Consider the following 27,357-nt stretch of genomic DNA (forward strand, 5'->3'; position numbering starts at 1 on the left):
AGAAATTTCGCACGAATTTCTACCAGATTCTCTCCATTCCATCCGAATTTCGAGAATTGGGCCTTTTACTTTTCATTCTCGCCCGTGATATCTCGGTTTTCGTCGGATTAAATCGTATCCCTGTTCCTACTTCAGAGAGATCGAATCATCCCCTTTCCGTGTTCCACCCTCTCTTCGCGGCCCACGCCTATCGATTATTCAGACGTCTATTTTTACCCAGCACGCGAATCAAGCCCACCCATGAGTCATTTGCTACGAAATCTCGGCTAGATATATCCTCGTGGATATGTCCTCGATCTTGGATCCAGTGTTGCGCGTTCTCGCGCGAATCTGCACCCTTGCAGGGGTCGCGGTCGTCGAGCGATCGGCGCCATCTTTGCTCGCGGCCGAAAAACAGGGGTTCCTCGAAGGGACGAGCGGTAGGATCATCAAACGAGGAATGTTGAGACTTTGATTTAACTGGCAGAAGCGCGCCATGCGCCGCAACAAAGGTGTGATACGAGAAAAACAAGAAGAAAAATAATGGAAAGGCGTAGACTTTGTGAAAAACAGCGAAGAAGGCAAAGACTTGGCAATGGCGAGGGGTCCCTGGTGTCAGTCTTCCCTTACGCCGCGATGCCTCCTCTGTTTTTATTAAAAGCTTCGCTCCGTCTCTCTTCCTTGTCCTCCTGCTGTCTCTCTCATTCATCGTCCTTTCTTTCCTCGTATAATATTACTCGTTCTTTTGAAAGTAAAAACGGGACGAACGTCGTCTAAGAGACTCAATTCCTTGGTATGTTTCGCGCGACTTTCAAAGCAACAGTACGCGAATTATTTCGATGAATAATCATCATCTCCGGGGTATACGCGATGCTTCGGCTGCGTTTCCGCCGCCTTCGGAGAATCGATTCGCCGACGTGGTTCTTCCATTTTTCTTTTCTCCCGTTTTTCGCGAGCAAAGCGGAGGAGGACAGGTACACGCGTCGCGCGATAAAACGATCACGCTTTTGAGCCATCCCTCATTGAAGACGCCGCTGCGATTCTTACACGCGACTGCTCTCTCGTTAGCGGCCGAGTCTTGAGGAACAAGCCGCTGCTCGATGTTTATTTTTTTCTCGCTTTCAACCCCCCCTCGTTGCCAGCGTCGCGTCCACGGAACAGTTAACGATATTCAAACAAACCACCCGCGTCGAGAACGGCTGGGTCTCAAATCCAGACGACGACGTGGATGAATGTTTCGGTATCAATCTCTATCCGCGCGGTAAACGTGACGGCTTTTAGAAGAAGACGAATATACGTACGCGTATAACGAAAGAATAGGATAGAACGAGACGTTCCTTGACGCTAGCGGTACCGCAATCTGTAACGCGTAATTAACGCGGCGAAATGGAAATAAGCAAGCACGCGTAATTGCGATTTTGTTCGAATGAAAATTAATATCGACTTTGCCGAAAGTAGTCCCGCGGCAGTTGCAAAAATGAAAAATCCGAATAAAGTCATTTTAACCCCTTTGATGATTCCATAACGATAACGTTGATAGTCCCAAAGTGGATTCTTCCTCGTAGAAAGTTCAATTGAAATGCGACGGATTAAAGCGAGCTCGATAAATGAAATGGAAATAAAAATCGAAATAAATACGATACTACCCCGAAGATGGTAGAGGGTATTTCATAATTATCTCCGAACACGTAAAACGCTCGATAATGAGAGCGGCAGAAATTTCGCACGAATTTCTACCAGATTCTCTCCATTCCATCCGATTAATTTCAATCTTCTCGCTTCGGGTGCCAGCGAGCGTGGAAAGAGACAGATAATGAAAGTAGGAGAGACAGAGAGAAAGAGAGAGAGAGAAAGGTTATCCGTCCGCTTACTTTTACCCCGACTGACCAACATTTTCGCTCAGCATCCTAAATCAACGCGACCCTGTCCGCTCGCGGACACGCCCCTGCGATGCTACTTTGGCCGCGGAGCGTATTACGTAAAGCGGAATTACGCCGCGTTGACAGATGCAAACGGGATGAAACTGCCCCCGCGACGAAGTCCATCGAATGTTAATCGCATAATCTAATATTTACCCCCGCGCGACGTCGCTTACGCCATAGTTCCTACGCCCCCGGGCCACCCACGGGCCACCCTCGAGCCACCCTCGACGCTCCATCAACATTCTCCGCTACCTTTCAGTCCGTCGTTCTTCCTCTGTCTCGCCAGGATAATTCCGATCCATTCTCACGTGCTGGTGGCGGCACATCGCCGTTACTTCTATCGTTTCGTGCTTGCGGTCCTTTCGCAGGAAGTGGGAAGGAACAAAGCAGAGACTGGCTCCGAGGGCAGCAGGGGGTAAAGGTAATCCCTATTGTTTCTCCTGTCCCATAAATCCTACTAGCCGCGTCGCCTTCCCGCCTCCTACGCTTCTCTTTCCTCCCTCTCTCTCTCTCTCTCTCTCTCTCTCTCTCTCTCTCTCTTTCTCTCTCACTCTCGCTCCGCTATTTCGGTTACCGACAACACACCCCCGCGCAACCCTACCTGCTACAACTCCAGCTATTCTCCATCCCCTTGCTACGCCTTTCTCGGCGGCGTGCTTCGTAAATCTCGGTCCAGCTGTGCTTTACGGCACACATGTACTTCCGGCAAGAATACAAGCGATCCTATCTCCGATTCGACGGGGTTTCGCCCCACCAGCGCGCCACCGATCGCTCGAGAGAGTTAGGTTAACGTTCGATCCGGGAACGCGCGGGTTTTTCTTCTATTTCTCGTTCTATTTTTTCCGTTTCATCTCTTTTACCCTTTGTTTCCTTTGCTTTTTCGCCCGAGGTGGGAAACACGATCCGGGCGAAACGTGCAAGTTTAACGAGGGCGATTTTTATCCGCGTTGTCCCGCGTTTCGCGAGCGCACGGAGATAGTTGGGTAATTTAAGGTCAGTTGCAACGGTCGAATGAAAATCGAGATTTGGATTTTTACGCGTCCTCCTGCAACGTACGACGCTAATTTCCTCCAGAAGGGGTGCTTGATCGCCCCTGGAAAATTTGTCGCGCCGCCTCGAGCTCTGATATCCCGGTCCCACGCGCTCGTTTACGATCCATAACGCCTTCGCCGTGCTACTTTAAACTCCTGACACGTAAAGGGGGTTGTTTTTTCAGTAACACCGAGCCGGGGTCGCTGCTAATTTACGACGTTAAGTTCCGACGTCTTGTTGCGCCTCGCTCTCCAGCTTTTTTCAGCTCGTATATTCGTCGCGGTTGTTTAATAACGCGATCGCTCCCTTTTGTCGAGGAATCTGCGAAAATGTAACCGTTACGATTCGCGTTCCCCGAGTGGTACGTTTTATCACGATTAATAAAACATTTTTCACGCGTCTAGCACCGCGCTGAAAATTTATCATCCTCGGGTATTTTCCGAACAATCGACAACTTTTAAAATACGATTATCCGTAGCAGTTGGAAATTAATCATCGGGCTCGTCGTTCGATAATTAGGGATTAAAAGAATGATCCGAAAATCCAGCCCCGTCGAATTTCATCCCCGGCTGGATTTCGCGAGCCTAACCCGACTGTCCGCGCGAACACGTAAAATTAATTCCCAGCGCAACAAGAGTGGCAATTAACGTGTTCTTTTTAATTCGAATTACAGATCGAGGATGCCATGCTGATGTTCGACAAGCAAACCAGCAGACACAGAGGTGAGTGAAATTTATGATCTTCTCTCGAGAGAAGGGGAACGAGTCGATTCTCTTCGCTATACAATAATTCGATACCCGCGGCTCGGTAATTGCTGTTTAATCACCGGTGATCGTTAAAACGCGTGCTCGCTCGCTCTTTGGCTCGCTCGTCCGCTCGCTCGCTCGTACGCTCGCACTCGCGCGCCAACAGAGGGCTGCTGACGACGCGCGTCCGCGGGCGAAATTTCGTTCTGCGTCTGCGACCGTGTGTGCGTGGCACGCAAGTTCGCCGCTCGCGCAAATATGCTGAAAATATGGTCGAGACTGTTCTCTGTTTAGCGAGTCAATAATACCGGCGTTTCACTCGCGCGGATCGCGCACCGGGTAATTAACGAGCCGGCTCGAAACTATAATTAGTAATTACGGTAATACGCGCGACGCCAATGCGCCAACGTCGGTGCAGTCGAAGATAAATAACATTAATTTGACGTCGCGATCAATCGGACCGTTAATCACGACGGTGATTGCGTGATTCAACGTTAACGCGCCCGGCTTTCTTGCGACGAGGGCGTCGCGACGAGTCTACGATCGTGTTTTTCCACCATCGATCCTACGCGACGAGGACTTAATCGCGATTTCCCGTGAAACCGGCAAATTTCACGCTATCAACGCAGTCCTCGCGTCTTCGGTATCTCGGAATTGATCCAAGCAGGACATTTTTCTGCTTTCCTCGGATGCAGGTCTTCGTGCGCATTTTACAAGATGGCGTGTGTGCAAAGGGGATCTTCCGATTATCATTGCGGTCGATAATCGATCGTTCTCTATTTCTCGTTTACGTTTCTCCCATATTTAATATTCTTCGAAATCGCGAAGGATTTGTCAATTCTTCGTCACGTTGCGATAATCCAAACGATTATCCTTCGAGTTCTTGGCATCGAAACGATCCGGATCCCAGCGGATGTGCCCTCTGCGGCGTGGCTAGACGAAAACGCCGAGGTACCGCGAGATGTTATCAGTCGACCTGGCAGAATTTCGAGAAGTCATGAACGCGGTAGCATCTTTGAATTTCCGTGGATCGCGTCACGCATAACAATAGGTCGATCGCGGCGGCCGGTTGCGCGGGCTTTTATTCAGGTGCGATTAACATAAAGAATAAAAGAAGGAACGCGTGCCAGGAATCGAAACGGCCGGGCATTTACATCCGGCGCGCGTACCACGTGTACAAACGACCAGAGGAATTCCGTTCGCGGTGGGAAAAATACGGAAAATGTAAATTCATCGTGGCTCGATTAGAAGCCGAACGGAATCGAGCGAAAAAGGGACCACGAAGAAACACGAGAAGGAAACGAAAGGGAAAAGGAGAAGAAAGAAAGAGGGGAGCGGGGGGGATCGAGGGAGAGTCTTTAAAATTTGCATAACACCATCTGTTATCCCGCGGTGTTTTTTCGCGCTGACGAAGGTCGTTCCGAATGTCTCGCGCGGCACCCTAAGTTTCCGTCTTGCTACAGCGATAGCGTAGATCGGCAGATAAACGACGATATGAATAAATTCTTAAGAAACAAGCCTCGTTGCAGGGAGGACTAGTTTTCGTTTGGAAGCCGCTCGATGGTAAGCGACGTAAAGGATTTTCTTCTAATACCTGTAATTTGTTGGCAGCGATATGAATTACTGGCTCCCCGAACGTTCGCCGATGATCGATGCGATATCCTGACCGAGTTGCTCCATCGAAACAGTTCGGAATAATACGGTACTATTTTTGGAACGTTATCGTTCCTGTTACCGACGTCAAAGGCCCATGACTAGATCGGATCTGGTGCATATTTATTAACCTTTCTCTAATAGATCGATAAGCGATAAGCTAGGGTGTGGAACCAGCAACGAAACGTAGCGAATATTCCGTGATTGCTTCGGTGCGTTTGATAAATTCCTAGTGGAGCAAAATTATTCTCCGTCAGCTTCTTCGATTTGCCTCTTGCGTACACTTTGTCGGGGTCTTTTCGGTGACTCGGAAGGTACGATACGCTTGGAAATATCGCTATACACCCCCGAAACGCGAAACCATACGGAACTTTGTGAAAAATCAAACAGAAGCACTTGGATCGATGTCCCAATCTACGTTCGAACGACCCGGCGTCGGGATGAATGAAATATCAGGCTGCCCCGGTAATATATACGACAACCGAACTTTCGCCTGCCACGAGGAGCAGGAGGAGAGAGAGAACGAGCGAGACGAGACGGAATACGAATGGAAAGGGTCTGGCTGTCGCGAGCCTGGATCCATTCACGTCGGTGGCTGAATGGGGTCGATAATCGTCAGCGATCGAGGTACCCCTCCCGGCCGATAATCGGGCGCCTCTCTATCTTTTTTAACGGTATCCGAGCTGCCCCTCCCGCCCTGGCCCCCGATTCGTTTCCATCCCGTCGGCTCTCCACTGGAGTGCCTGCCGGGTCTCGGTGATAGATTCTAATATCGCTTATGAAAAATAGGGGCAAATGGGATATGAAAGCTGGCTCCCTTCAATGCCACAGGGGTTTCCCGCCGCCACGAGCGCGCAGGGGGCGCGGAAGGGCGTGGGAGAGCGTTCGGGGGTGGCAGGCAGGACGAGAGGGGAGGGAAAACGCGTTGTACGTCTGAGCAAACGGACGACACCGAGGAAAGGAGTAGGTGAAATAGCGACGTACCTCCGGAGAAGAAAGGGTGGCCGGGGGTGCGGTTGGGGCGAGAATAGGTGGAAGAAAGAGGAAAGAGGAAGGTGCAAAAGGGATGGCGAGGCTCTTTCAAAGCGGCGCGTAATCTCTCTCGCGATGACATCTAATACCATCCACCATCGGACGAGTCTGTGAACCTCGAACCTCGAACATTACTGCTCTCCGGCAGATTTCACAATATGGTACTTCCGTAGCCGGTCTCTGACCCCTAAGGGGATTATCGTGGGATTTTCAGCGAACGATGCGCGAACAGCGGCTTGGACGCAATCAACGGTACGCCACGCGATGGATCTTGTTCGGCGTTAGCTGTCCCTGCGAACTAGGCTCGTTCCACGCCCACGATATACCGTACACGTACAAACATTCGACGAGCACGAGGTTGTTCCGTGTCGGGAGACAGATATCTTAGGGATCCGAAAAGAAGTAAAGGGAACGAAGTGGACATCGAAGTGAAGTTCGATCCTACGATAACCTGCGAGCTCGCGGAGGAGAAGAAAACGTTTGAAGATGAACGAAAAAAGAAGCAAGGCTACGAGGAACTGTAACCCAGAAAGCGACTCCCCTGCACCGACTCTAATCGCGAAACATATGTCGATCGTGACATAAAAGGAACGGAGGGAGACATTCCCGGATAGTCGAGATCGTTCCTTCGATAGTCGTCGTAGTGACGGTAACGGCTCTAGTTCGTTCAAGGTCGTTCAACGTCGCGCTCTAACCCAGATTCGATTTCGATCGGACCCGGCGGGATCGAGGCTGGGGCGACACGGGGCGGAACAACGAGCCAGCCTCGAGCTGCCCGTGGAATTACAAAGAAAGAAAGAAAGAGAGGGAGGAAGAGAATAGAGATGGTCGCCGATGGTACCGGGCGCGACCCCTTTACGTTCAAATCCCCGAAGAAGTTGAACCCTCGTGGCCCCCCTGCCCTCGCCATCGCCACCGCCGTGTCGGCCCCGGTGAAAGAAGAATCCGAGCGTTTCCGGACAATTTCGAGTCCCGCAGCGAGCTATGATTTCCACGCGGATGGGCAGCCGCTGCAATTGCAGCAAAGCGTGTCTTCTCTCTGCCGTGCTAGCCTCTCCGACGGAGAGGCGCGACTATAGCTCGGAGGCGCGATTATCCAAGCTTCGCTGGCCAAAGGATTTTCTCTTCGTGAGCTCCACCCTTACGCGGCTGGATGGGAGGGTATGAGGACGGGTAGGGGGCACCTATAAGGCAGAGGCAAGCCACGGTTCCGTAGCTTCGCCTCCGCCCTGCACACCTACACACACGCGTGCGATAGACGCGCGTAGACGTAGACGAACGTAGTCGAACGTAGTCGAACGTAGGTGAATCTAGGTACGCGTACAGACGGGGCTAGATCGTCGTGGAGGTGCGCGTTCGTACGTGTGTACCTCGTCATAAATTGCTGGCACATTGCTCCTGGAACGAACGTATGTGTTCCTGCATCGGTTCGGCCAGGGCCAGGGCGGCTTCCACCGGTCCTCCTTGATTGCCTACCGGCGATGGTCCAAAAGAAGGACCCGGCCTACTCATGCGTGAACGCGCGCGTCAAAGGAACGCGTCCAGCTTCTTCGATCGTTGGTCGAATCTCTCTTTCCCGTTCGCGCATCGCCGGCTATCGGGAAGATTCCGCTTGTCCCCGGGGAAAATCGCGCTAAAACCGGACCGAGCTTTATAGAGTCGTCGGATGAACGTTCTTTTCTGGCCTACACGCGAACACACGGACAGAGAGACCATTCGCCGCACGGAGAACGTTAATGACTCGGAACACGCGTTTTTACGAGGCCTGCCTCGAGGGCTGACGTGGTTAGAGAGTTTGGCCTAACCGGTAATGGAACATGGGAGGAGCGAGCAAAGCGGTTTATATATTTACGAACTCGGAGTTGTCGGGGATGTAAAATTTCTTGCTACTGTTAAATCCTTGATTCCATACCGGGAACATCTGGCCGTTCGAAGGAACACGCCAGCTTGAATGTTAATGATCGCTCGAATGTTAATGTCCGTGCGAAGATTCAACTCCCCGGAACGTCCCGAGGGCCCGCAACGTCGAAAGAATGGCCGAGCCGCTCAATATGGAGCCTCAAACTTCTTGCCTTCGAAAACGCAACCGTGTTTAATTTCTGCCTGAATTATTCAATAAGCGGCTCGCGCGTCAATGCACGGGATCATTTGTCATGTCAACGCGTACGTGACTGGAAATCCACGCGATGCCCGCGTCTTTTATTAGATTTTTTCCTCAGAACACGCTGACTAAGTGACTCCAAATTTAGACCCGGTCTTCGACCATCTCCTTCCCCCGCTTTCGCTCGGATTTTTCCACAAATTCCGAGTCAATCGGGTCCCCGTCATTCAACAGTTTCTCGTCACGAGTCTCGGCGAGCAACTCGTTGCCCGCAATCAAGGCAACCCGGGTGGTGCCCCGGCGAGGTCTCTGAGCAACGACCGGCAGGGAGATTCGTTGGACGGTGTAATCGCGACGGACGGAACCGAGTCGCAAAGTCTCGACTTAACGAAGCTCGGAATCCCGGTGTCTCAGGGTGGCGACCCAGCCGTGGATGCAATTACCCGGGCTAGCCGGCTTTCCTCTTGGCTGGACAAGGAGAATCTCCGCCGAAGTCCGTGGAAGTTGGCGAGGCTAGCAGTCAGGCAGCGAGTGTGCCGACCGGATGCGTTATGCCAGTTTGACGTAATCCCGGCCGCGGTAGCATCAGACGGTTCGGAAGTCGGTGGTGCGGCAGCAGCGTCGTTTCCGGCGTCGAGTCGACGAGAAATTCGTGCAGCAGGGTCGGGCCAACTCGCATGACGCGCGGTGAACCCCGACGCTCCGACTCGCCCACGTATGCACCGCCCATTGCTCCGAATAGTTGCAGCGTCGCTTCGCAACTTGCGCCACGGATCGGTCCCGAATAGTTTCCAAGCTGTTTCTAGCACTCGCTCCGGTTTCCGCTCCTCTGTGCGCGCCACGCGCGGGACCAGCCCGTGGGATCGCATCCCGATCTATCGCCAACTATCTTTCTCCGCATAGCGCGCTCTCAGCCACCGCGAGAACGGCCCTGCAGCGCGTAGTCGAGCTGAAACCCGAGATTGATTTCTGCGGAGAGTTCCGCGTTGTTGCTTCTCGATTGGTAATCGCGTGCCCGCGATCGGTAAGCTCTTGGAACGCGAGATACGAGATACGAGATACGTGATACCGGAGGATTGGGGTTGGGGTTGGGGCCGAAGGTTACCGAGGAATGGGACGCGAGTGACGAGGCGAGGGTGGTGGAAGTTCGGGGAAAATAGGGGAAGTTGCGGGGGAAAAATTTGTATCGTCTTTGGAAAATGGAAAGAAAAGATTTGGCTGTTGAAATAGTGGAGTAGAGGGGAACTTCTAACCCTTTGCACTCTGTTGTCATCGCTATGGCGACATTGTAAGATAGTCTGTAACTCCTACACTAGAATTCCACTGGATTTATGTCAAATATTATATAAAATTGGTGAAAATGGAATGCTACTTGCTTGGTAAACATTGTACTATAAAAGCTCGGGGTTGATGATAGGTCATGTTAAAAATTGCTCGGAGTGCAAAGGGTTAACCCTTATTGGTCGTAAGTCACCTTTCACGTGACAACGGTACTTTGTCGCTGCATTTGTGCGTCACGTGGGAAGTGGCAAGACGGAAATCTTTCGCATGTTTGCCGAAATCAGGTGCAAGCTAGTGAGAATCACGTATAGAAAGCTAGCGTCCGATAGGGGTTAATATCACTGATGCTTTTAGAATGGAAATTAGAATTCGTGTATAAAATATTCACGCGTGTTCGACATTACCGTTTCACGCGTGAAATATATACGCGAATCTTGGAATAGGATAGGAGAAGAGTTGTCACTATCTCGCGAGAGACACGCCGTTTTATATTTAAAGAAAGATCGATTCTCCGAAGAGACGTAGAGGGTTAAGAAGAGCTGAAGAATCGTCAGAAACGGAACGGCGTGCCCTGAAAACACGCCGCAGACACATGCCGCTGCGAAGCAAGGGACTCGGAAGAGTTAAAAAATTTCCGTATTCGTCGAAGCATGTCGAAAAGTTTTCCCCACGGTGCACACGCTTGATGCGAGGCTCTCGTGAAAATATCGTGCCTTCTATGAAGGATCTCGGCCTCCGCGTGGCAGGAAAAATTTTTCCTCTCTCCGTTGCCGGGCCAGCCGGGTTTTAATCGGCCAAAGAAACTCTAAAGGCATCGTCTTTTGGGAACAAGCAGCGACGAGTATCTGCCTCGGAGCTCTGCTATCAGAATAGGGTTTCGCGCGCCGCTGCAACTTTCGAAAACTCCATCGCGGAAGTCGACCAGCCACCGGTCGGAAACTTTCTGAACGATGGATGGTTACGGGTCGTGGATGTTACGTAAAGGATCGTTGACTCGTCCACGTCGATATTTAGCTTAAATATCCCGCTTCCGATGGCCCCTTTTACCTTCCTTCTCGAGTTCGCTGGTCCTCGATGATTTCCCATTTCGAATTTTCCCATTTTCCTTTCGTTCGTACTTTTGCATTCCGTGACTCGAGGTGACGCTATCTAGAAATAGTCCGATTGTGAGAGTAAGCCTCCACTTGCTATATTAACCACTTGGGAAGAAATTCACAGACGCCAGAACGGTCCAGTGTTTCTGTGACAATTGCCTGACGACGTGTGTACCACGTTGTTGGCGATTCTGTGGCAATTGCCTGACGACGTGTGTACCACGTCGTTGGCGATTCTGCGACAAAATCATTACGACGTGCGTGGCACGTTTTTCCAGCGCAAGTAGTTAATCCTTTGAACTCCTTTGTCTATTCTTTGTTGATTCGACATCGATTTCGTCAACACGCACTGTTTCGTCCGAACTCTTCCTTGATAGGAAGGTAGCGGACGATGTTCACACGTCCTTTTACAAATGCAAACTGGTTTAACGAGAGATATGAGATTTTATTAAATACGTGGGGGTCTTCTCCCATGTTTGTTGATGTCGGCTTGTCGCAGGTATCCTCGATGTGACGGTAATGCTAGAAGGGATGAAAGGGAAAGAAAGGGATTAGCGTTTTGTCCTGGGCCTGCTAGTGGACTCATCAGGCCCCGCCTTAGACGGGGATACTTAGGTGACATTGGATTTAAGATTTAGGTGGCATTGTATTTTATGGAAGTCGAGGATTCACCGAGGACTTGCGAGAAAGTCCTCGAACCTCCTTTTAGTAGGAATCCATCTAACGACGAGGGTGAGAATGATGGTCGCTACAGAAGGAATAAGCTTAGCCCGGGCCTTCGATTTTTGCAAATGAATAGCGTTACACTGAAAAATTTCGAGATCACGCTGTTGGTTTCAAGATTCGTTGTACAATTTATCAGAAGCTGCGTTATATTTATCCGCAACGTCTTATCGGTCACCGCGAGGAATCCTCGAGGTCCGTTTATCTGATCGCCAGCGGAGACTGAGTCTTTGGAATCGGTTAAGGATTGGTGTACAACGTCGCGATAAAGAGAATCGAGGAGTAAGCCAGTTTTCCTTGATTTACGGTTCGAGTATCTTCCCAACAATCTTAATGAACATTTTACAGTAAATACCTCGAGGGCCGACGCGATAAATGCTCGCGATTATCGACTCGTGTTTCGAAACTCCTTTCGTAAATTGCTAAAGTTACTCGTGTAATTATTAGTAAGAAATATTTAACTTTTAATTACGTTTCCAGCAGAGAACAAATAATACTTGATCCATTAACTCTTTGGAGGCGTGGCAGTGATATATTCGTTGACAGGAACGCAAATTTCGTTTCCTCGAGCGCTATTCACGATTACCCTGCAACGCAAAGAAGTCGAAGCTCGATTCGGTGAAACGGTCAAAGAATTGATAAACACAATTATCAGAAATAAATCCCGTCTTTTAACCCTTTACGATCCGAGTGGCCTGACAAGCAAGCGTGACTTTGGGCAGGAGGTATTGACGCGCGTAATAGAGAAAATATACATTGAAACTTTTTAATAAAATCCAAGAAAAACATATTTAGTTCGAAGCAATCGCCTATGTGCAAGACCAGTTAGTAGGATGGAAGGACAGCAGTGTAGCACAATAATACCTTGATTCTCTTCTTCCACCTTTGATTTTTCGATTGCAACATGCTACACAGTCTTTACTTCTTCCTGTGTTATTTTACCAGGTAAAATATATTGTGGTATCGCAGGATGAGTGTTATCTAGAGTGCGTGCGAAAGGATGAATGATCGTGCGCTAGGATCGTGTGGGATGTTTATGAATGTATCGGATGAAAGTGAAGTGTGGCTTTAGGAATGCGTTTGAGTGTTTGGGCTAAGTGACCCGCTGAGGGTAAGATTGCGAGGAGTGCGTGGGAAAGTGTGATTGGAAAGAGAGAATAGGTATGAAAGAGGATAGAATGTATGCTTTTAAATAGGGATGCAAGGGCGAGAGTGTGTAGTCTGTCGTAGTACGTGTAGTATATTAGAGTTAGCAGAGAGAGTTGTGAGAAAAGGTGTGGTTAGTTGTATTCGTGTTGCTAAGTGTAAACGTGTTGTTAGGTATAATTGTGTCGTTGTAGTTATAAGAGTTTAGTTAATAGATAGATTATATTCGTAGTCTTTACCGTCACCGCGCGTTGTATGTTATATTTTATGATTAATAAATAGTTTTATATTATTCGTGTTCCACTCTATCTCTACAATATAAAAGGCCATTCATCCTTTCTACAGTTCCAGAAGTTGAAGGATCTTTGGTATTAGCGTCACGAAAATCTTCAACTAATTGATCCACCAAGCGTCGTACAAATTGCAAATGCATTAACCCTTTGCACTTGAGAGGCGCCCTTCAGTCGCCATTTGATAAAATTTCGAAGCTCGATATTCATAAACATGTAAAATTTCAGATAATGTAACGGTGTGCGAGGTATGGAAATCAAATAATTCTACGTGATAATTATCATACGATTTCTTATTCCTGCTCAGAAAAATATCGTCAGCTTTGTAACAGAAAATCTTTGAACTCCTTTCCTTCTTTGGTAAAAAAATCGTCGAGTGCAAAGGATTAATTTCTTTGTATCGTGTGTCTTCTCATTGTCTTATCATTTATTTGTTTAGTATACCATGCTTATCTTATCACTCAGAAAGACAAACGTACGCGAGCTACTTCGTAATACGTCTCCAAGTCAGCTGTAAACAGAATTGAGCGACTATTTGCCGACACTCGATCGCAAAGGGTTAATATTGCAGAATTTCTCAGGTACGACGGGAAACGACCCGACACTCCGAAATTCCGTCGCCGCGGCTAAAATGATATTTTATATACCGCTTTGGAATCGAATCCACGGAACAAACACTGGCTTTCGAGTTACGATAACCAATATCCCTGTCTTGGGGTGTAGCAAAAAGTAAAGCCGGTTCGACGTAAAAACAAAGTTGATCCCCGTGGATATACCATCCGTGACGCAAGCGACACCGTTTCTCGGGAAATGAAATGGATCCAGCGAGATTCCACGTCGACGACCGACGTCTCTGTTCGGACTTTCAGCGATTTCCTTGGATCCAGAACCACGGACGAGATGGCGAATCCTTATCAGCGAGATAGGGAACGCGACTGTCGGCGCACGACATCCAGCATGCATAACGTAATCCGGGCAGTTTTCGTATAGAGAAGAGAAAGCCGGTGCACGAAGGAGGGTCGGTTCTTTCCCGTTCTGCCACGGGAATCTCGCAATGGAGCATTGACACGCTCCAATTGTCACCTGCATTACGACCGTCCGCTATATTCGACGCGAAGAGAATCGTCGCGTGGCTAGAACGCGAGAGACAGGGGTAGAGAAAGAGGCAGAGGGTGCAAGAGATTCTGAAATATTGAAACGCGGAAGACGGTCCCGCCACTTTTACCTCGCTTCCTTTGCCACGTCGTTCCTGCGATTTTCCCACCCACCCGTTATCCCCTTCCTAGATTTTTCTCCTTTTCGCTCCTCCGCAGACACCGGGCTACAGCGATTTAACCAACTGCCAGACGCAGCGCGCGTTTCGCGCGCGATTGCATCGAAGCCTCTGCCCGTCTTCTCGATATCAAATCCTCGAGATACTGCGGCTTAAGTTTCCACGCGTTTTCTCCTTTCCTCTATTAATATTTCCTCGTTGAACGATACGAATCGAGCTCGAAACGAGGCGAGTACGGGAGCGCGTTGGGGCTACGAGGACCGTGGGAACCGTCGCTTCAGAATTTCCCAAGTTTTTCGGAAATTCGAATGGAATAGATGGCGTGTATCGAGCGAAAGGAAGATGGGAAATTTTTGCATCTGGAAAAATTGGAAATTTTTTTAATATTTGTGACGTACGGGTTATTAGAGTAGGAGGTGTCGCGAGGGAATTTTGGGATTGACAGCCGATCGAATTGTCATTGCCATGTGCTAATTTGTGGAATTTTTAAAAGGTTAGTGTAAAGATTCAGGGTTTCGAGTTTGTGTTTAAACTCGTTAATTAGGAATATCAACGCGTTCTATCGAGTATTTCCTCTCGGCGACTCAAGCACGCTATCGGAAGATTTTATTTTCACACTCGGCGAGACAACGAAGCACCGCAATCTCTTTCCTTCAATTTCGCCCGTGAATCTCATTCTCGACGCCATTTCGCGTCATCCAGCGGACCACGCACAGCCGCACATATTTATCATCCAATCCGCTCCGTCTGCCGCATAATCCACGATCCCATAGACGTAAACGTATTTCCCGTAGCACCACCCCGCCCATCGTTTCGCATCCTGCCCCACACCCTGGCGCGAAGCATCGGTAGCGCGAGTTTCTCGCGCGATTGAATTGAGCCGCCCGGGCTGCAATTTCGTGGACCTGCACTGGATCGAAGCTACCTCACGAATTTCCGCCCCTATCTATCGGCGCTCTTTCAACGCCGGATAAAAAGAGGATCGCTCGGAGAAGAGGCGGCAGGGAGGCAGAGAGGAAGAGCGAAGGAGAGTAAGAAGGTAGAGGGCGTCGATTTCTCGGCGTAGCGAGAAGAAAGGGAAGAGTGGATCGGTTGGAGCGGTGTGCAGAGGTCCGGAAGGTCGCGAAGTGTCTCTCTCGCAGCTCTCGCGCGTCTTCCAGCACCATCTTCTTCCGTCTTCGTCCCTTTGCCGTTCTATCCGTCCGTGTTCATCCGCTATCCAGAATGCTGATCTCATCCGAGCCAACTTGACCCCTTCGTCTCGTTCGTGCTTCGGCGAGCTTAATCCATCGCCGAGGTGTCCTCCTTCCTTTTGCCGCCTCCCTATGCCTCGCCTCCGGAAAATCTTCCATCCAGAGGGGAGAATTTAAAATTCAAACGTAAGTGGCCCTCTCGAGTCGTCGTCGTCGTCGTCGTCGTCGTCGTCGTCGTTGTCGTAGTCGACGACGTCGTCCTGCTTCGTGCAATTCCTCTTTTCTAAACCCCCGTCGCAGCCCGTCGCCGACACCCTCGAGGCGTGGTCGTTCCAGATGCATGCATTTCGAGCAGCAGGCCCTGCAGGTCGCGCTTGGCTCGGTAAGCGAGCCGGGGAAAAATGTCGCCGACGAAAAAGAAGAAATACCGGCGAAACCGAGGGAAATAGTTTGCACCGCGAGCCCTAGCCTCGCCGCGGGGTGGCGGAGGCGCGTTCGCGACGACTGAGGATCGCAGATAAGGGCAGCGTTGAAAATACACCGAGCTCTGACAAATGAAATTTCTTTAAATAATTCAAGGATCCAGCCTCCCGGCCGACGTTCGCAGCAAGTCGAAATCAACTAGGCGGAATGGAGACTGAAAGGCGACAAGTAGAACGCCGCGAATCGCATCCTCCGGCAGCCCGTGATTCTCTCACTCGTTAAGATTCGACCGTGGAAGAGGCATAAATATTCATTGGCAAACACACCGTTTCTATACGCGTTACTATTCAATGGGATCCGCGAAGCAATAGGGTTACTGGAGAACCGATGACGAGATGGTATTTCGTTTGTTTCGTGCCTCTGCCAGAGGCATCCGTTTTCCTCACACGTCTCATGCTTTTTAGAGACACGCGAAACTCGCCCGTAAGTACGTGTTCCAGGGTTATATTATCTCGTTCGTGGAGAAAACACGAAGGACGCGGTTCGTCTCGTGCTAGACGTTTAGTCGAGCACATGCGAATTTTAAAACCACACGGATAGTCTCCTTAGCAGCCCTTCCGGTGCCATTTAGCTCGACGAAACGGTGGGCGTCAACTGCTCTGTAACGCAGATTATAAGAATCGTGACTAACTCTCGTGGCGTATCGATAACTGACGAAACATCGTTCCAGAATGTTTACGTTTGGCCCAATTTGCTATCCACGAGTCTGACTCGTGATATTCATACGTGGGAGTGTCGTCGTCACGATCGTTGACGTCTATGCTCAGGTACCCTCTTCTTTGGAGTGGTGCTAGGAGAGACGGTAGGAAAAAAAAAAAAACGGTGATACTTAGGTGGAATAGGAACTACTATTTATGGAAGGTCGAGAATTCACCGAGAATTTGCGAGAAAGTAGGAATCCATCTATTAGGAGGGTGAGAATAATTGCCGCTACAATATTTGGACCGACTTTCTGTTCACGAGTCTGACTCGTGATATTCGTATTTGTTCCAAAACCTTCGTTAAAATTCGAGAAGGGGTACGAGTAGGGTTTCGTTCGATGAGAGAGATCATCGACGTGTCCCCCAAAGTCGAATCGAAATTGATCCAAGCAACTGATCTTCCATTGGCAGACACCTGACCAAACTCCCAATAGCAACGACAATCGAATTAAAACCCGCACAACGTGGACCATGGAACGCGATGGGGTGTAGCAACGCGATCATCGACGAAGACCATCCCTCGCGATCTCTGGTAGAATCGTGACCGAAAGAGAAATCGCGCGGAGCGAATCGGGACCGGCCATCGTTAGCTTAATCGCCGTGAGCTCGCGTTGGCCGAGGATCTCGAGACGTTGGGAAGTATTATAATCGGGGTTGGGCGTGCGGAAGAGCCACGGGGAGTCGGTCGATTAGCGGCGGGTACAGGTGAATGGAATTACTCGCATTGACTACGGGCGTCCCGCTTTTGTATCCGTCGGAGCTGCGTCGCTTCCGGGCTGGAACTCTTGCCGCCCTCTCTTCCACCCGCTTCGAATCGACGAATCGATCGAGCGCGACCGGCCAGATGAGAACTTGCAGAGGCGGACCTTCGGACGAGTTGGAGGCGTCCAAGTAGCCGGGCGACTCGATCATGCTCCGCGGGACATATGGCGCGTTTCATGCACGATGAAGATAGGAAAGTATCGATCCGTCCTACGTAGCTATTGCCCGCGCGCGCGGACTTTACAGCCGGCTGAAACTTCGCAAACTGGCGTGGCCACACGTCGTCGTAATAGCGCGCGCTCTCGCTCGCTTTCCCAATCATAGGAATTCGATGAATCCTGCCTCCCGTGTCACCCCTTCCACTCCTCCTGGCTGTCGTTACTTCCGTATTTCGTTATTATTTCTGCATGCGAATTTCATCCAGTCTTCCCTTTCCTTTTAGCCCGTTTCATCGCTATTTTCTGCTATTATTGTAATTAGTCCGCTTTGTCTATGTATTTTAGAATAGGTAATTCGTCGATAGAGAGACACTCTGGGACTCGGAGGAATTCGAGAGACTGGAGGAATCCTCGAGGAATACTCGATATTCGCTACGATTCGCGAGAGAAGAATAGGGAGGTGCTCGGTAATTTTTGTTCGAACAGAGAGAAACAATTAAGCCACTCCGGGTAACGGGTCAGAGAATTGGATTCAAGTTTGAATTCGAAGGCTTGCAGTCGGAGAGAATGTTAGGCTCAGACGGGAAGTTTGGATCGCATGGTAGGAGCGGAATTTTTATTCCCTTCCGAAGTTCGTTCGGAACGCGATAACCTGGATGTTGAACGTTTATCGACTGCAATCGGATCGCTACATTTAGCGGAACAGGGGAATCCATCGCGTCTTGTAGCTGACTTACGGCACGAGCGGCACGGAAAGTTAATCTTAACCAATCCATGCAACAACCCAAACAATACGGGAACGCTCGAGCAGCTTTACCGGGCTTTCGAAGAAGTTCCAGGTTCGCCGCAAGAGCGCAATTAAATGGAAGAGTGTACCGTGGAATTACCGCCTAATACAACATGTAAACAATCCACACGTACTGCGCTAATCCCGAGCGCGCCCCTCTGCACACGGTTACCTCATCGATCTTCAACCCCATCGCGATTGTTTAAACGCTTTTAATTACTTCCAAAGGAGCAAAATCGTTCTCCGGAATATATCCAAAGAAAAGACAGTGCTCGTAATTCCACGGTTTATCGATTATCGTACATTTTTACGAAAATTCTTCAATCACCGATATTCTATTAACCCTTTCGCTACTTACGGTGACTATAGTCACTGGCCACGAGACGCCATCTGCACAAGATGGGTGACTATAGTCACAAAAATTGAGAGAAAAATTAAGACAAATGTTTCCGTTCTGCTTAGCTCTCTTTGCAAAGAATTGCAAGCGCCGTTGCGATGATTTGTTTTTATTTTTATTTTTCTTCTTTTTTCAAAAAACTTGGTGCCGAATGCTAAAGACTAATAGTTTCCACTTTTGACAGGACGCTTCGTAGCGAAAGGGTTAATGCGTTTGCTTTAACCCTTTACACTCGATGATTTTTTGGCTAAAGAAGAGTAGAAATTTAAAGATTCCCTACTAAAAAGCTGACGATACTTTCTTGAGCAGTAAATATAGAATTGTATAATAATAGAATTGTAGAATTATTTGATTTCGATACCTCGCACACTGTCACATTACGTTAAATTTGATATATTAATTAACATCGATCTTCCAAATTTTATGAAATGCTGAAGATTACTTTTCGAGTGCAAAGGGTTAAAAAGTATTTTCCCAGGCCTGGGTTTACGCGGAATTAATTTATATCGCGAATTTTAAATATCTACGATAGTTCAAACTATGAGTTACTCTGAAGCATTGTGGAATACGTCAAAAACGATAAGCTTTAATGGAAATTCCGCGACATTCGTGGGGAACATTTTCCCCTATTATTTGATCCCTAAATCGAGTTAAATCTGCCAACTCGGAGCTCGCTAGTCGATAAATTAGAAGTTACGATTCCTTCGCATACCTCGAGCTACACCAGAATAAACCGTCATTCAGATTGCCCGGAAAGTTGCAGACGGAGAGCCAACAAAAGTCCCTCTGCCCCCGTAAACAAACCCCAGAAGGTCCCAGGATCCCGTCTGGTCGCGATAAAATTACAAACCCGGCTGGATCCTCTCCGGCCACCCTCTGCGATCCTCGCAATTTCACGCCGGGGTATGACGGCGGGATTTCGAATTCCGAGCTCTATTTGACTCTCTCGAACGCCCTGCCAGTGATTGGCGCACTTAACCGATCGCATTTCGCGTTTAAACGCTTCCCTGTCAAACGGCCGAACATATGAACCCCCTCCGCCTCGTTGCTGCTGGCCTCTGTTGATCGAAGGGTGGAGTGCTCGTCTCTGTGTGCCCGCGGCGTGTTTAACGCCGGACGAGGGAAAACGAGACGAGATCGTGATCGTCGTCGGTGTTACGCCAGACGGAAATTGAACTCGCGCCACTGTGTATCGCCGCGAGAGGGCCGGGTCGTTTCGAAAAATCATACCGTGTGTCGCGGACGTAATCCACGCGAGTTCTCGTGCATCTGTGCTCTCGGATCTTTCCATCTCGCGAGTGTCTATAGAACGGTTTTTCGTGTTTGCGAGATCGCGTTTTACTGAAAAAACATACCGTGTAACACATTTTCTCTATTATTTTCTGGTTCACAGCAGAGAGACGGTATATCGTGACGTTCCGTGGACTGTAGCGAGCAGCCATTTTGGAACACGCGCGGCGTGTCTATTTGCGAATGATCTCGGTTGAGAACGGGTAACGGGGAGGCTAAATTTAGGGAAACGACAGAAATAGCTCGGTTCTGGTGCTATTGAATTCGCGGCAAGGAATACTTCGATTCACCATTATATCCATCCTCGAACCTTGACGGATATAATTTAGATGGAAACGAATGTTTCAATCGAGCACCGACGAGGATCGATGTTCGGGTCGTGAAACGAAAATACGCCAGACGCAACTCCAGGATTCTTTATTCGCTCGATAACGGTGTTGAACGCGATCCCCGAGCAGAAAACACGCCTCGGCTCATCAACGGCCGCGGAAACAGCGAGATTACGCGAAACGCGAGACATTCCGCTAGCGTTGCGTCAGCGATAGGTTTCTCTAGCGTGTTCTACATGGCGCTTACGCGGATACACGACCACGGATGATCCTGCACAGGCAGAGATTCGCGTAGCGTGGAGTTAACTCGCTCCCAGAAGTGACATTAATCTTCGACGATAGCAGCGCGTTTGGACAATTATGGTAAGAGTGCGCGCGCGGCTGAAACCTGCTGCAGGTGTATTAATACCTCGACTCGGGGTCCTGGGCAGAGGAAGAAGGCAGCCGCGATATATTTTTTAATCAAACAGACGCGAGCTCGCCGCGATGTGGCATTGTTTGGTGAAGACAACGGGGGCTCGTAGGGGTTGTCGAGGGTGTGCCGGTGGTGTGGTTTTCTCGAAATTTCTCGAATTGATCATTGCCACGGCGCGTCGCGTGTTCGTGCGGGAGAATTCCGGCACGGCTTGGAGTAAAGGTGGGAGAAAAGGTGGCGAAGGGAAGACGGTGGTATTCGCTCGCATCTGTATCAGCTGCAACGACTGCATTATGGCTGGGCTGGCGCGCGCGTATCCGCGGCCCATTATTCCTGTCGTTGGCGCGGAATCATATATGCGGTGTATTCGAGATACGGGATGAATGGGAGGGAAACCCCGGCGCGAGCTCTGGAGTAGCAATAACTCGGAGATTAAAACAGAATTAAAAAGTGTGCTGGATGTGTATCTGTGTCAAGCGCGCGGCAGACAGGCCGGAGAGCCATCCGTTGTCGAGGTATCGAAGTAACCCGCGCGCGCTACGGATGAAAAACAGCCGAATAAATAAGCGCAATGTTCGTTACGTCCGTTCCCTCCCCCCTGTTTCTCGTTCATCCTCTCGTTCTGTTGCTTTCTCTGTCGGTGTGCGCCCTCTTCCATTGCGACCAGCCCGCGCACACCTCTTTCATGCAACGCTCACCCTCCTTTCCACCGATAAACAATGTACCGTTGAGATGAAGATAGGCTGTACAGCGACCCTCCGTGAATCGTTAATTAATTTCCTGATTATTCACTGATCCAATTTCGCGATACACGCGGCGAGCACACCGGTCTGAGTCGGGCTTGAAAACGACTCGTACGGAGAGAATGGGCGAGTGGGTGCAAGCGAGAGGAGAGACTCGATTCCTGTTCGACTTAGCCTGTTGTGTCGATGTTATCGGTTTGTTATTGTTGAAGGATTCTTTCGCCGTCGTTGAAATTACGGGAACGCGCGCGGATCGTTCCGTTCGGTTGGCCGATGAACCAGGCTACGCGTTGTCGATCCGTTAACGTTGTATCGATTATTAGATTCGGTTGGCTGCCAGAGGCGGAGCGAGAGACGGCGGGCGTATGCAAATGAAACAAGGGCAACCGTTGAATCCCTGGAAACAGCGCGGAAAATATGTTCATTGTACTGGAGTGTCGCCGTGTAACGGCGGCCCGGCGTAAAAGTTACCCCGCCGTTGTATCCTGTTCGCAATTTCGTTTTGCCAAACACGACGACGACGTTCCCGCGCGAAAGTTGTAAAACGCGGAATTCGCCGCGCGGCCATGCTTTATTCAAGCGACACCGTGAATTATAAGTTTCGCGTTGCACCCGCCTCGCGCTGCTCCGCCTGTCGCCGACTGTCGGTCAGCGCGAAAGTTGTAAAATATATTTGCTTATTGTACGACAATTACGCGTTTAAAAGTCCGCCGGTGGATATTGAAAATATTATGGCGGCCAGAGGCCGAGGGAATTTCTGATACGCGACCAACCGGGGACCTGTTGCGAATTGCGGTGCAATTTGTTTTAATTTCATTCGCCGCGAAACGAACGCTTTTCATCCTTCGCTCTTGTACTTTTTATTCCTGACGCTAGTGACGTACCCTTTTTTCCCTATTCCCGAATAGTTGGAATTCCAATGTTATAAATGGGAGATATCGCTTCTTGCTGGAAATAGTTGGCATAAATATAGCACGAGGTCACGGACAAACGAGAAACTAACTTTAAATTACAATGGATAGCTAGGGCTATGTAACTTGTTCCTCTAACAAAGGGACGAATAACAAGAAAAAGTTTCGACGGTGTCGGAAAATTAATTAAATCTTACGCGATAAGAGAATGACAATGTCGCGTTGAAAGAATCGTTTAATTCGAAGCAAAGGAAAATTTCTCGTTGGCAATCTCATTGTTGGATTTTACAGAGTCGTTAAATAAAGTTGGGTTATTTCGTCTGACTGTTTGGTCTTGCTCGAACTCGAAGATCCGACGTGAAGAGCAGATATTTCTATCGGGATCGTATTTCGAGACTGCAAACGTCTCGTTAAAGCGTACTCTTCGATCTTCGGTATCGGGGCTCAAGATATGCTCACCGGTTGAAATAGATCGATCACTCGTTTGCCTCGTTCTACCAGGATGACAACGTCCTGAGTAGTCCTGAGTTCTATCTAACAGGTTTTGACGAGACCTCTGCGTGCTTGCTGGAAGCAATATGCGATAGCTGCTCAATCATTTTCAGCTTAGGGCACGCCATCATGTCGTGGAACCAGATTTCCTGATACACGCTCTTTTATAATGTGGTGACAGCACCGCGTTCACCATCCGTTCTCCTTGTTCGCGGTTATAAGCGTACGATCGGGAATTGAAATTCACCGAATCGAACGAAACGAGCAGATAGATATTAGTAGTGTTTAATTAAGGATGAACCGGTAGAATTTCTTTTCTTCTTGGGATTTCGCTGAAAACTTTGACAACGAGGAAACGAGGGTAATCAGAGCAGTCTGTCTGTGAATATTTAAAAAATTTCGACGAGGAACAAGTAAGGAATAATTGGGTACTTCGGTGGGTATATTTAGCACGAGACTCCGTGATTAAAGTTCGATTTTGTAATCAAAGCGAAATTTTACGAGACCATAAAGTCACGGTGGCAAGTTATTTTCAACGATACGGTCTAAAATTATATGGAAAAAATAATGCAGTTATAAATAGAACAATTAGTGCACGTTGACGCGATCAAAGTTAGCGAGGAGGTCCATAAAATCCCGAATATCGCGTTAAAATGTTAAAAGGTGCGCGTGTGTTTCGAGCCCTTTTAACAATCAAGCCACGCATCTAAAATGTAAGGCCTGCCGTTGTGTAACGGCACTGCGAGCGTTGCCATGGGAACGAAATAAAAGAGGGAGATAATCGCCGCGTTTAGGGAAAAACGGGACCGTCCTTGTGATAGTAAGCTGTAATAGCGTAAAGTAATTTTTTCTTTTTTAATCGTGCCACGTAATTCGAAATTTCGTTATGCAATTTTTATTACCTTTTGAAGCAAACCAGTGTGCAATGCGAGCGCGGTAATTGTTTACGTAATTTAATCAACACAACCGTAGAACTATTACGCCTGAATTACGCATTCATGATACGCATTCGCGATGCGCTTATATACCAGAAGCACTCGATTGTGATACCAACGGTATTCGCTTTCAAAAATTACCAAAAAATCCACTCAATCTGTATTAACTGGATGTCGACTTTGACAGGGGAATACGTATAGAAAAACCGTAAAATCTCAGATTTTAATCATGTCAGGAAACGGGGGGCAACGTGCTTTGTAAAATGGTTTTTGTTTCATCTCGATATCTTAATCCGTTTAGGAGATACAGCGTTTCAAAAGGCGACCTGTAAACATATGGAAGACGGAGGCATAGTGACCTACATTTTTTCCTGGAAGTGCGTCCGTCACTGGTGGTAACGGTAAAAAAGCGCGGGTCAGTGTTTGTCACTGACCAGCGCACGGGTCCAGCGCTAGGGGCAGGTCAGCGAAGGAGCGCGACAAGGAGGTCCGATCGCGAGAGCGAGACGGAGACAGCGAAAGGTTAAAAATTACGTTCCGCTCTAACCGACGATATCTCGAGAACGGTAAGTCGTATCGAGATGAAACAAAAAGCGTTTTAAAGAGCAAGAATACACGCTTCTAACGACGTAGGTTTTAATTTCCTGCGGTGAAATACGCGGAACGTACGGTACATCAAAGTTCGTACAATTTTAATAGGATTTGGCAGTGCTAATTCCTCGTTAATGTTAATGCTACTTATATTTTCGTTGGTAAATATTTATGTCGATGATGTTTAATCGTATCCAGCGATATTGGTGAACACGTTTAAACAAAGATATATGCTTAGAAGGAAATTGTGGTTTTATTCGGATTATTTTTTCGGACAAACATAATAGCTCGTCAGAGAATTTACAGTCGTCGAGATCGTTGAATAGTAATCTTGCCTCGAGTTATAGGATATTAACCAACTCGACGAAACTTGGTAAATAAATTCATTAACTGCGCGGTTTCGATTTGACGACCACGTCTCTTGCTCGATCGCGCAATTAGATCAGGGCTCGGCGAGACGATTTCCCTTTTCGAAAAATAACAGGCGACGATTAAGTTGGCTCGTGTGAAAGCTCGGGACTCTGATTAATATTCGCAGGTAATTGGGGGTTTCGTAACGGAGACGATTATCGATATTAACAGCGGCGCGGTAGTTTGGAATTTCAAAATGAGCAAAAGCTAAACGAGAACAGCAATTTGCCGGCGTTGCCAGAAGCACGACTAATGAAAACTTCGCTAACTGCCGGCAAAACTAGTTCGGATTAGACCGGTGGCGGGAACAAAGACGTGCGGGAAATTGCTTCGAATAGTTGCGCAAGATCCACTGAAACGCATTAATCAGTGAAATTTATGAAACCGTGCAACACAATATCTTCAACGTAATTTCGCTTTCTAGCCTGGTAAACAGAAGAACGAACGCGAGAGCGCGGCGAAACAAGCGTGTAACTTGGACGTCGCGGAACAGCGCCGAGACGCTCGCTGACGCTGGAAAATACCTCGCGGAGACCGCGTTTAAATTCTCGGATAGAACTTGCCGATCCGATTCGCGCGATCTTGATTGTTTCGCGACGCAATAAAAGTTTTCGCCGCGGCTGAAACGAAATTCGCGCGACGAAGATCGCGGCGCGAGGAAACGCTGAAAGTTGGATATTCAAAAAGTCAGCCGGAAAGTAAGTTTGATTTCTGAGCGGGGCGCGATCATAGGTCAGCAGTTTTTTCTTCTCCAATATCTCTCTCTTGCTCTGCTTCCCTCGCTCTCTCGCTCTTTCTCTTCCACTCTCGTCTTTCTCCCTGGGAGCAGCTAGGCCAGAAGTTGCGCAAACTCGTCAAGGGTCGTATTTGCTGTAAGAGCGGGTATTGCGAGTGACAGCTGGCTGTTCATTATTCCTGGATTACTCGACTGCTACGCCGGGATGGAGAACTGGCAGAGAGCAAGACAGAGCGAGAGAGAAAGAGAGAATAGAAGAACGAGAGAAAAAAAGAGAGCAAAAGGGGAGCGAGACGGATAGAGGTGGAACGTGTAAGAGGAACGGGGCAAGAGCTTTCCAGTGGAAACATCGAAAACCGTGCTTACCACTCAGCAAAATAGAGGTCGTTTTGTTAGGTTGTCATTAAATGTTCTCGACCCTAAAGATTTCCCATAAATTTTTCCATTCGTCCTCTTTTTCCTCTATCCGTACGTCTTTTCGTCCTTTCTTTCTCTCGCGGCAACTTTATACGCGTTAAACGGTGTGCAGGATTCTACACCGGAAGACTTTAAATTTTCAAGGCTTACGGGCTACCCAATAAAGCGCAGCCTTTTTTCAGCGCGTAATCCCCTGGCCCCGATTTCTTTCTCTCGCGAGATTTTCTGGCAGCGCGGGGCACGTCTTATGAGCCGTAAAATAACATCGACGGATTCGATTCTGTCACCTCTCGAACTCCGACCTCCTTTGCCCCGATTCTCTCAATTATCGCTTGATTCCACGGAAGAATTCTCGTCACGTCTCCAATCCTCGAAATATCCATGCTGGTCGCGAGTCGGGCCGAGTATTCGGCGTACGCAAATTCCCAACTCCACCGAACGTCGAATAATCTTAGAAAATACTCCCTGGTCAGTCTCTCGAGAGCTCGTTTCACGACTAAACTCGCATTACACGCGGCACATCCGGCCATCCGCTTCAATGGATCACACCGACGCGATGGAGAGGTTTTACGACTGACCGTAAACCATCTCCCCGTTCCTCGCTTAAATACTTATCGCAACCTCCTCGCCATTGTCCACTAGAGTCGTTTAACCGCGAAAAGGGACTGAACGTTGCGTTTTAATCACGTCGAACCTCGCTTTACGATCCAACGTGTCGTCGACCATTGGCAGCAAACCGACTCCCTGTATTACTAGTCTCCCTCGATCGTGAACAGTGGCTTGTTCGCAGGTACGTGTCGCGAAACTTGCCTTTTAGCTCGCGTACCCTCGTCCACGACGTGCATCGAATATCGTGACTAGATTCAATTTCAACGATCAAAATTTCAGCATCGTTTATCGCGACGAAAAATCCTGTAATTCTGTACTTTTTATTTTGATTAAACTAAGCGTGTCAATTTTGGAGAATTCAACGGTGAGTACATACCCCAAGCGAGGAATGTACCATTGGGCTGGTTTCGGTGTTAAGATCGCGACGTGTCCCGAGGGAAGGGCCTTTAAATCAGCGCACGTCAGCTCGTTCCGCGACACCCTCTTTCTTTTCGCACCGACTCACCTGCCGGGCCACGATTTTAATAAGGCTTGATTGCGAGCTTTACGAGCCTCTGGTCCGTTCTCCGCACGCTGCCACGGAATTCGAGCACCGACTCGACGGCCACGAGTAATTAAGTTTGTAAGCGGTCGGGGTGGCATTGTCGCGGAAGGACGACCCTGAATTGCGTTCACCAGGGAGCACGTGATGGTATCGTGTACGCTAATGTTTCCGTTTTATGGAG

General features: G+C 48.8%; 1 protein-coding gene across 9 annotated transcripts in view; it reads left to right on the top strand.

The window, feature by feature from the left end:
• The window catches only part of Rbp6 (RNA-binding protein 6), an 805,438-nt gene that overhangs the window by 650,507 nt on the left and 127,574 nt on the right, over positions 1–27,357 (top strand). For all 9 annotated transcript variants that reach the window (XM_017901077.1, XM_017901076.1, XM_017901084.1 and 6 more), the window contains one exon: positions 3,607–3,655. In XM_017901077.1, the coding sequence (XP_017756566.1) occupies positions 3,607–3,655 (49 nt within the window). The remainder of the gene's footprint in view (positions 1–3,606; positions 3,656–27,357) is intronic.

This window comes from Eufriesea mexicana, unplaced genomic scaffold, assembly GCF_001483705.2.
Source record: "Eufriesea mexicana isolate 0111107269 unplaced genomic scaffold, ASM148370v2 scaffold1385, whole genome shotgun sequence".
NCBI lineage: Eukaryota > Metazoa > Arthropoda > Insecta > Hymenoptera > Apidae > Eufriesea > Eufriesea mexicana.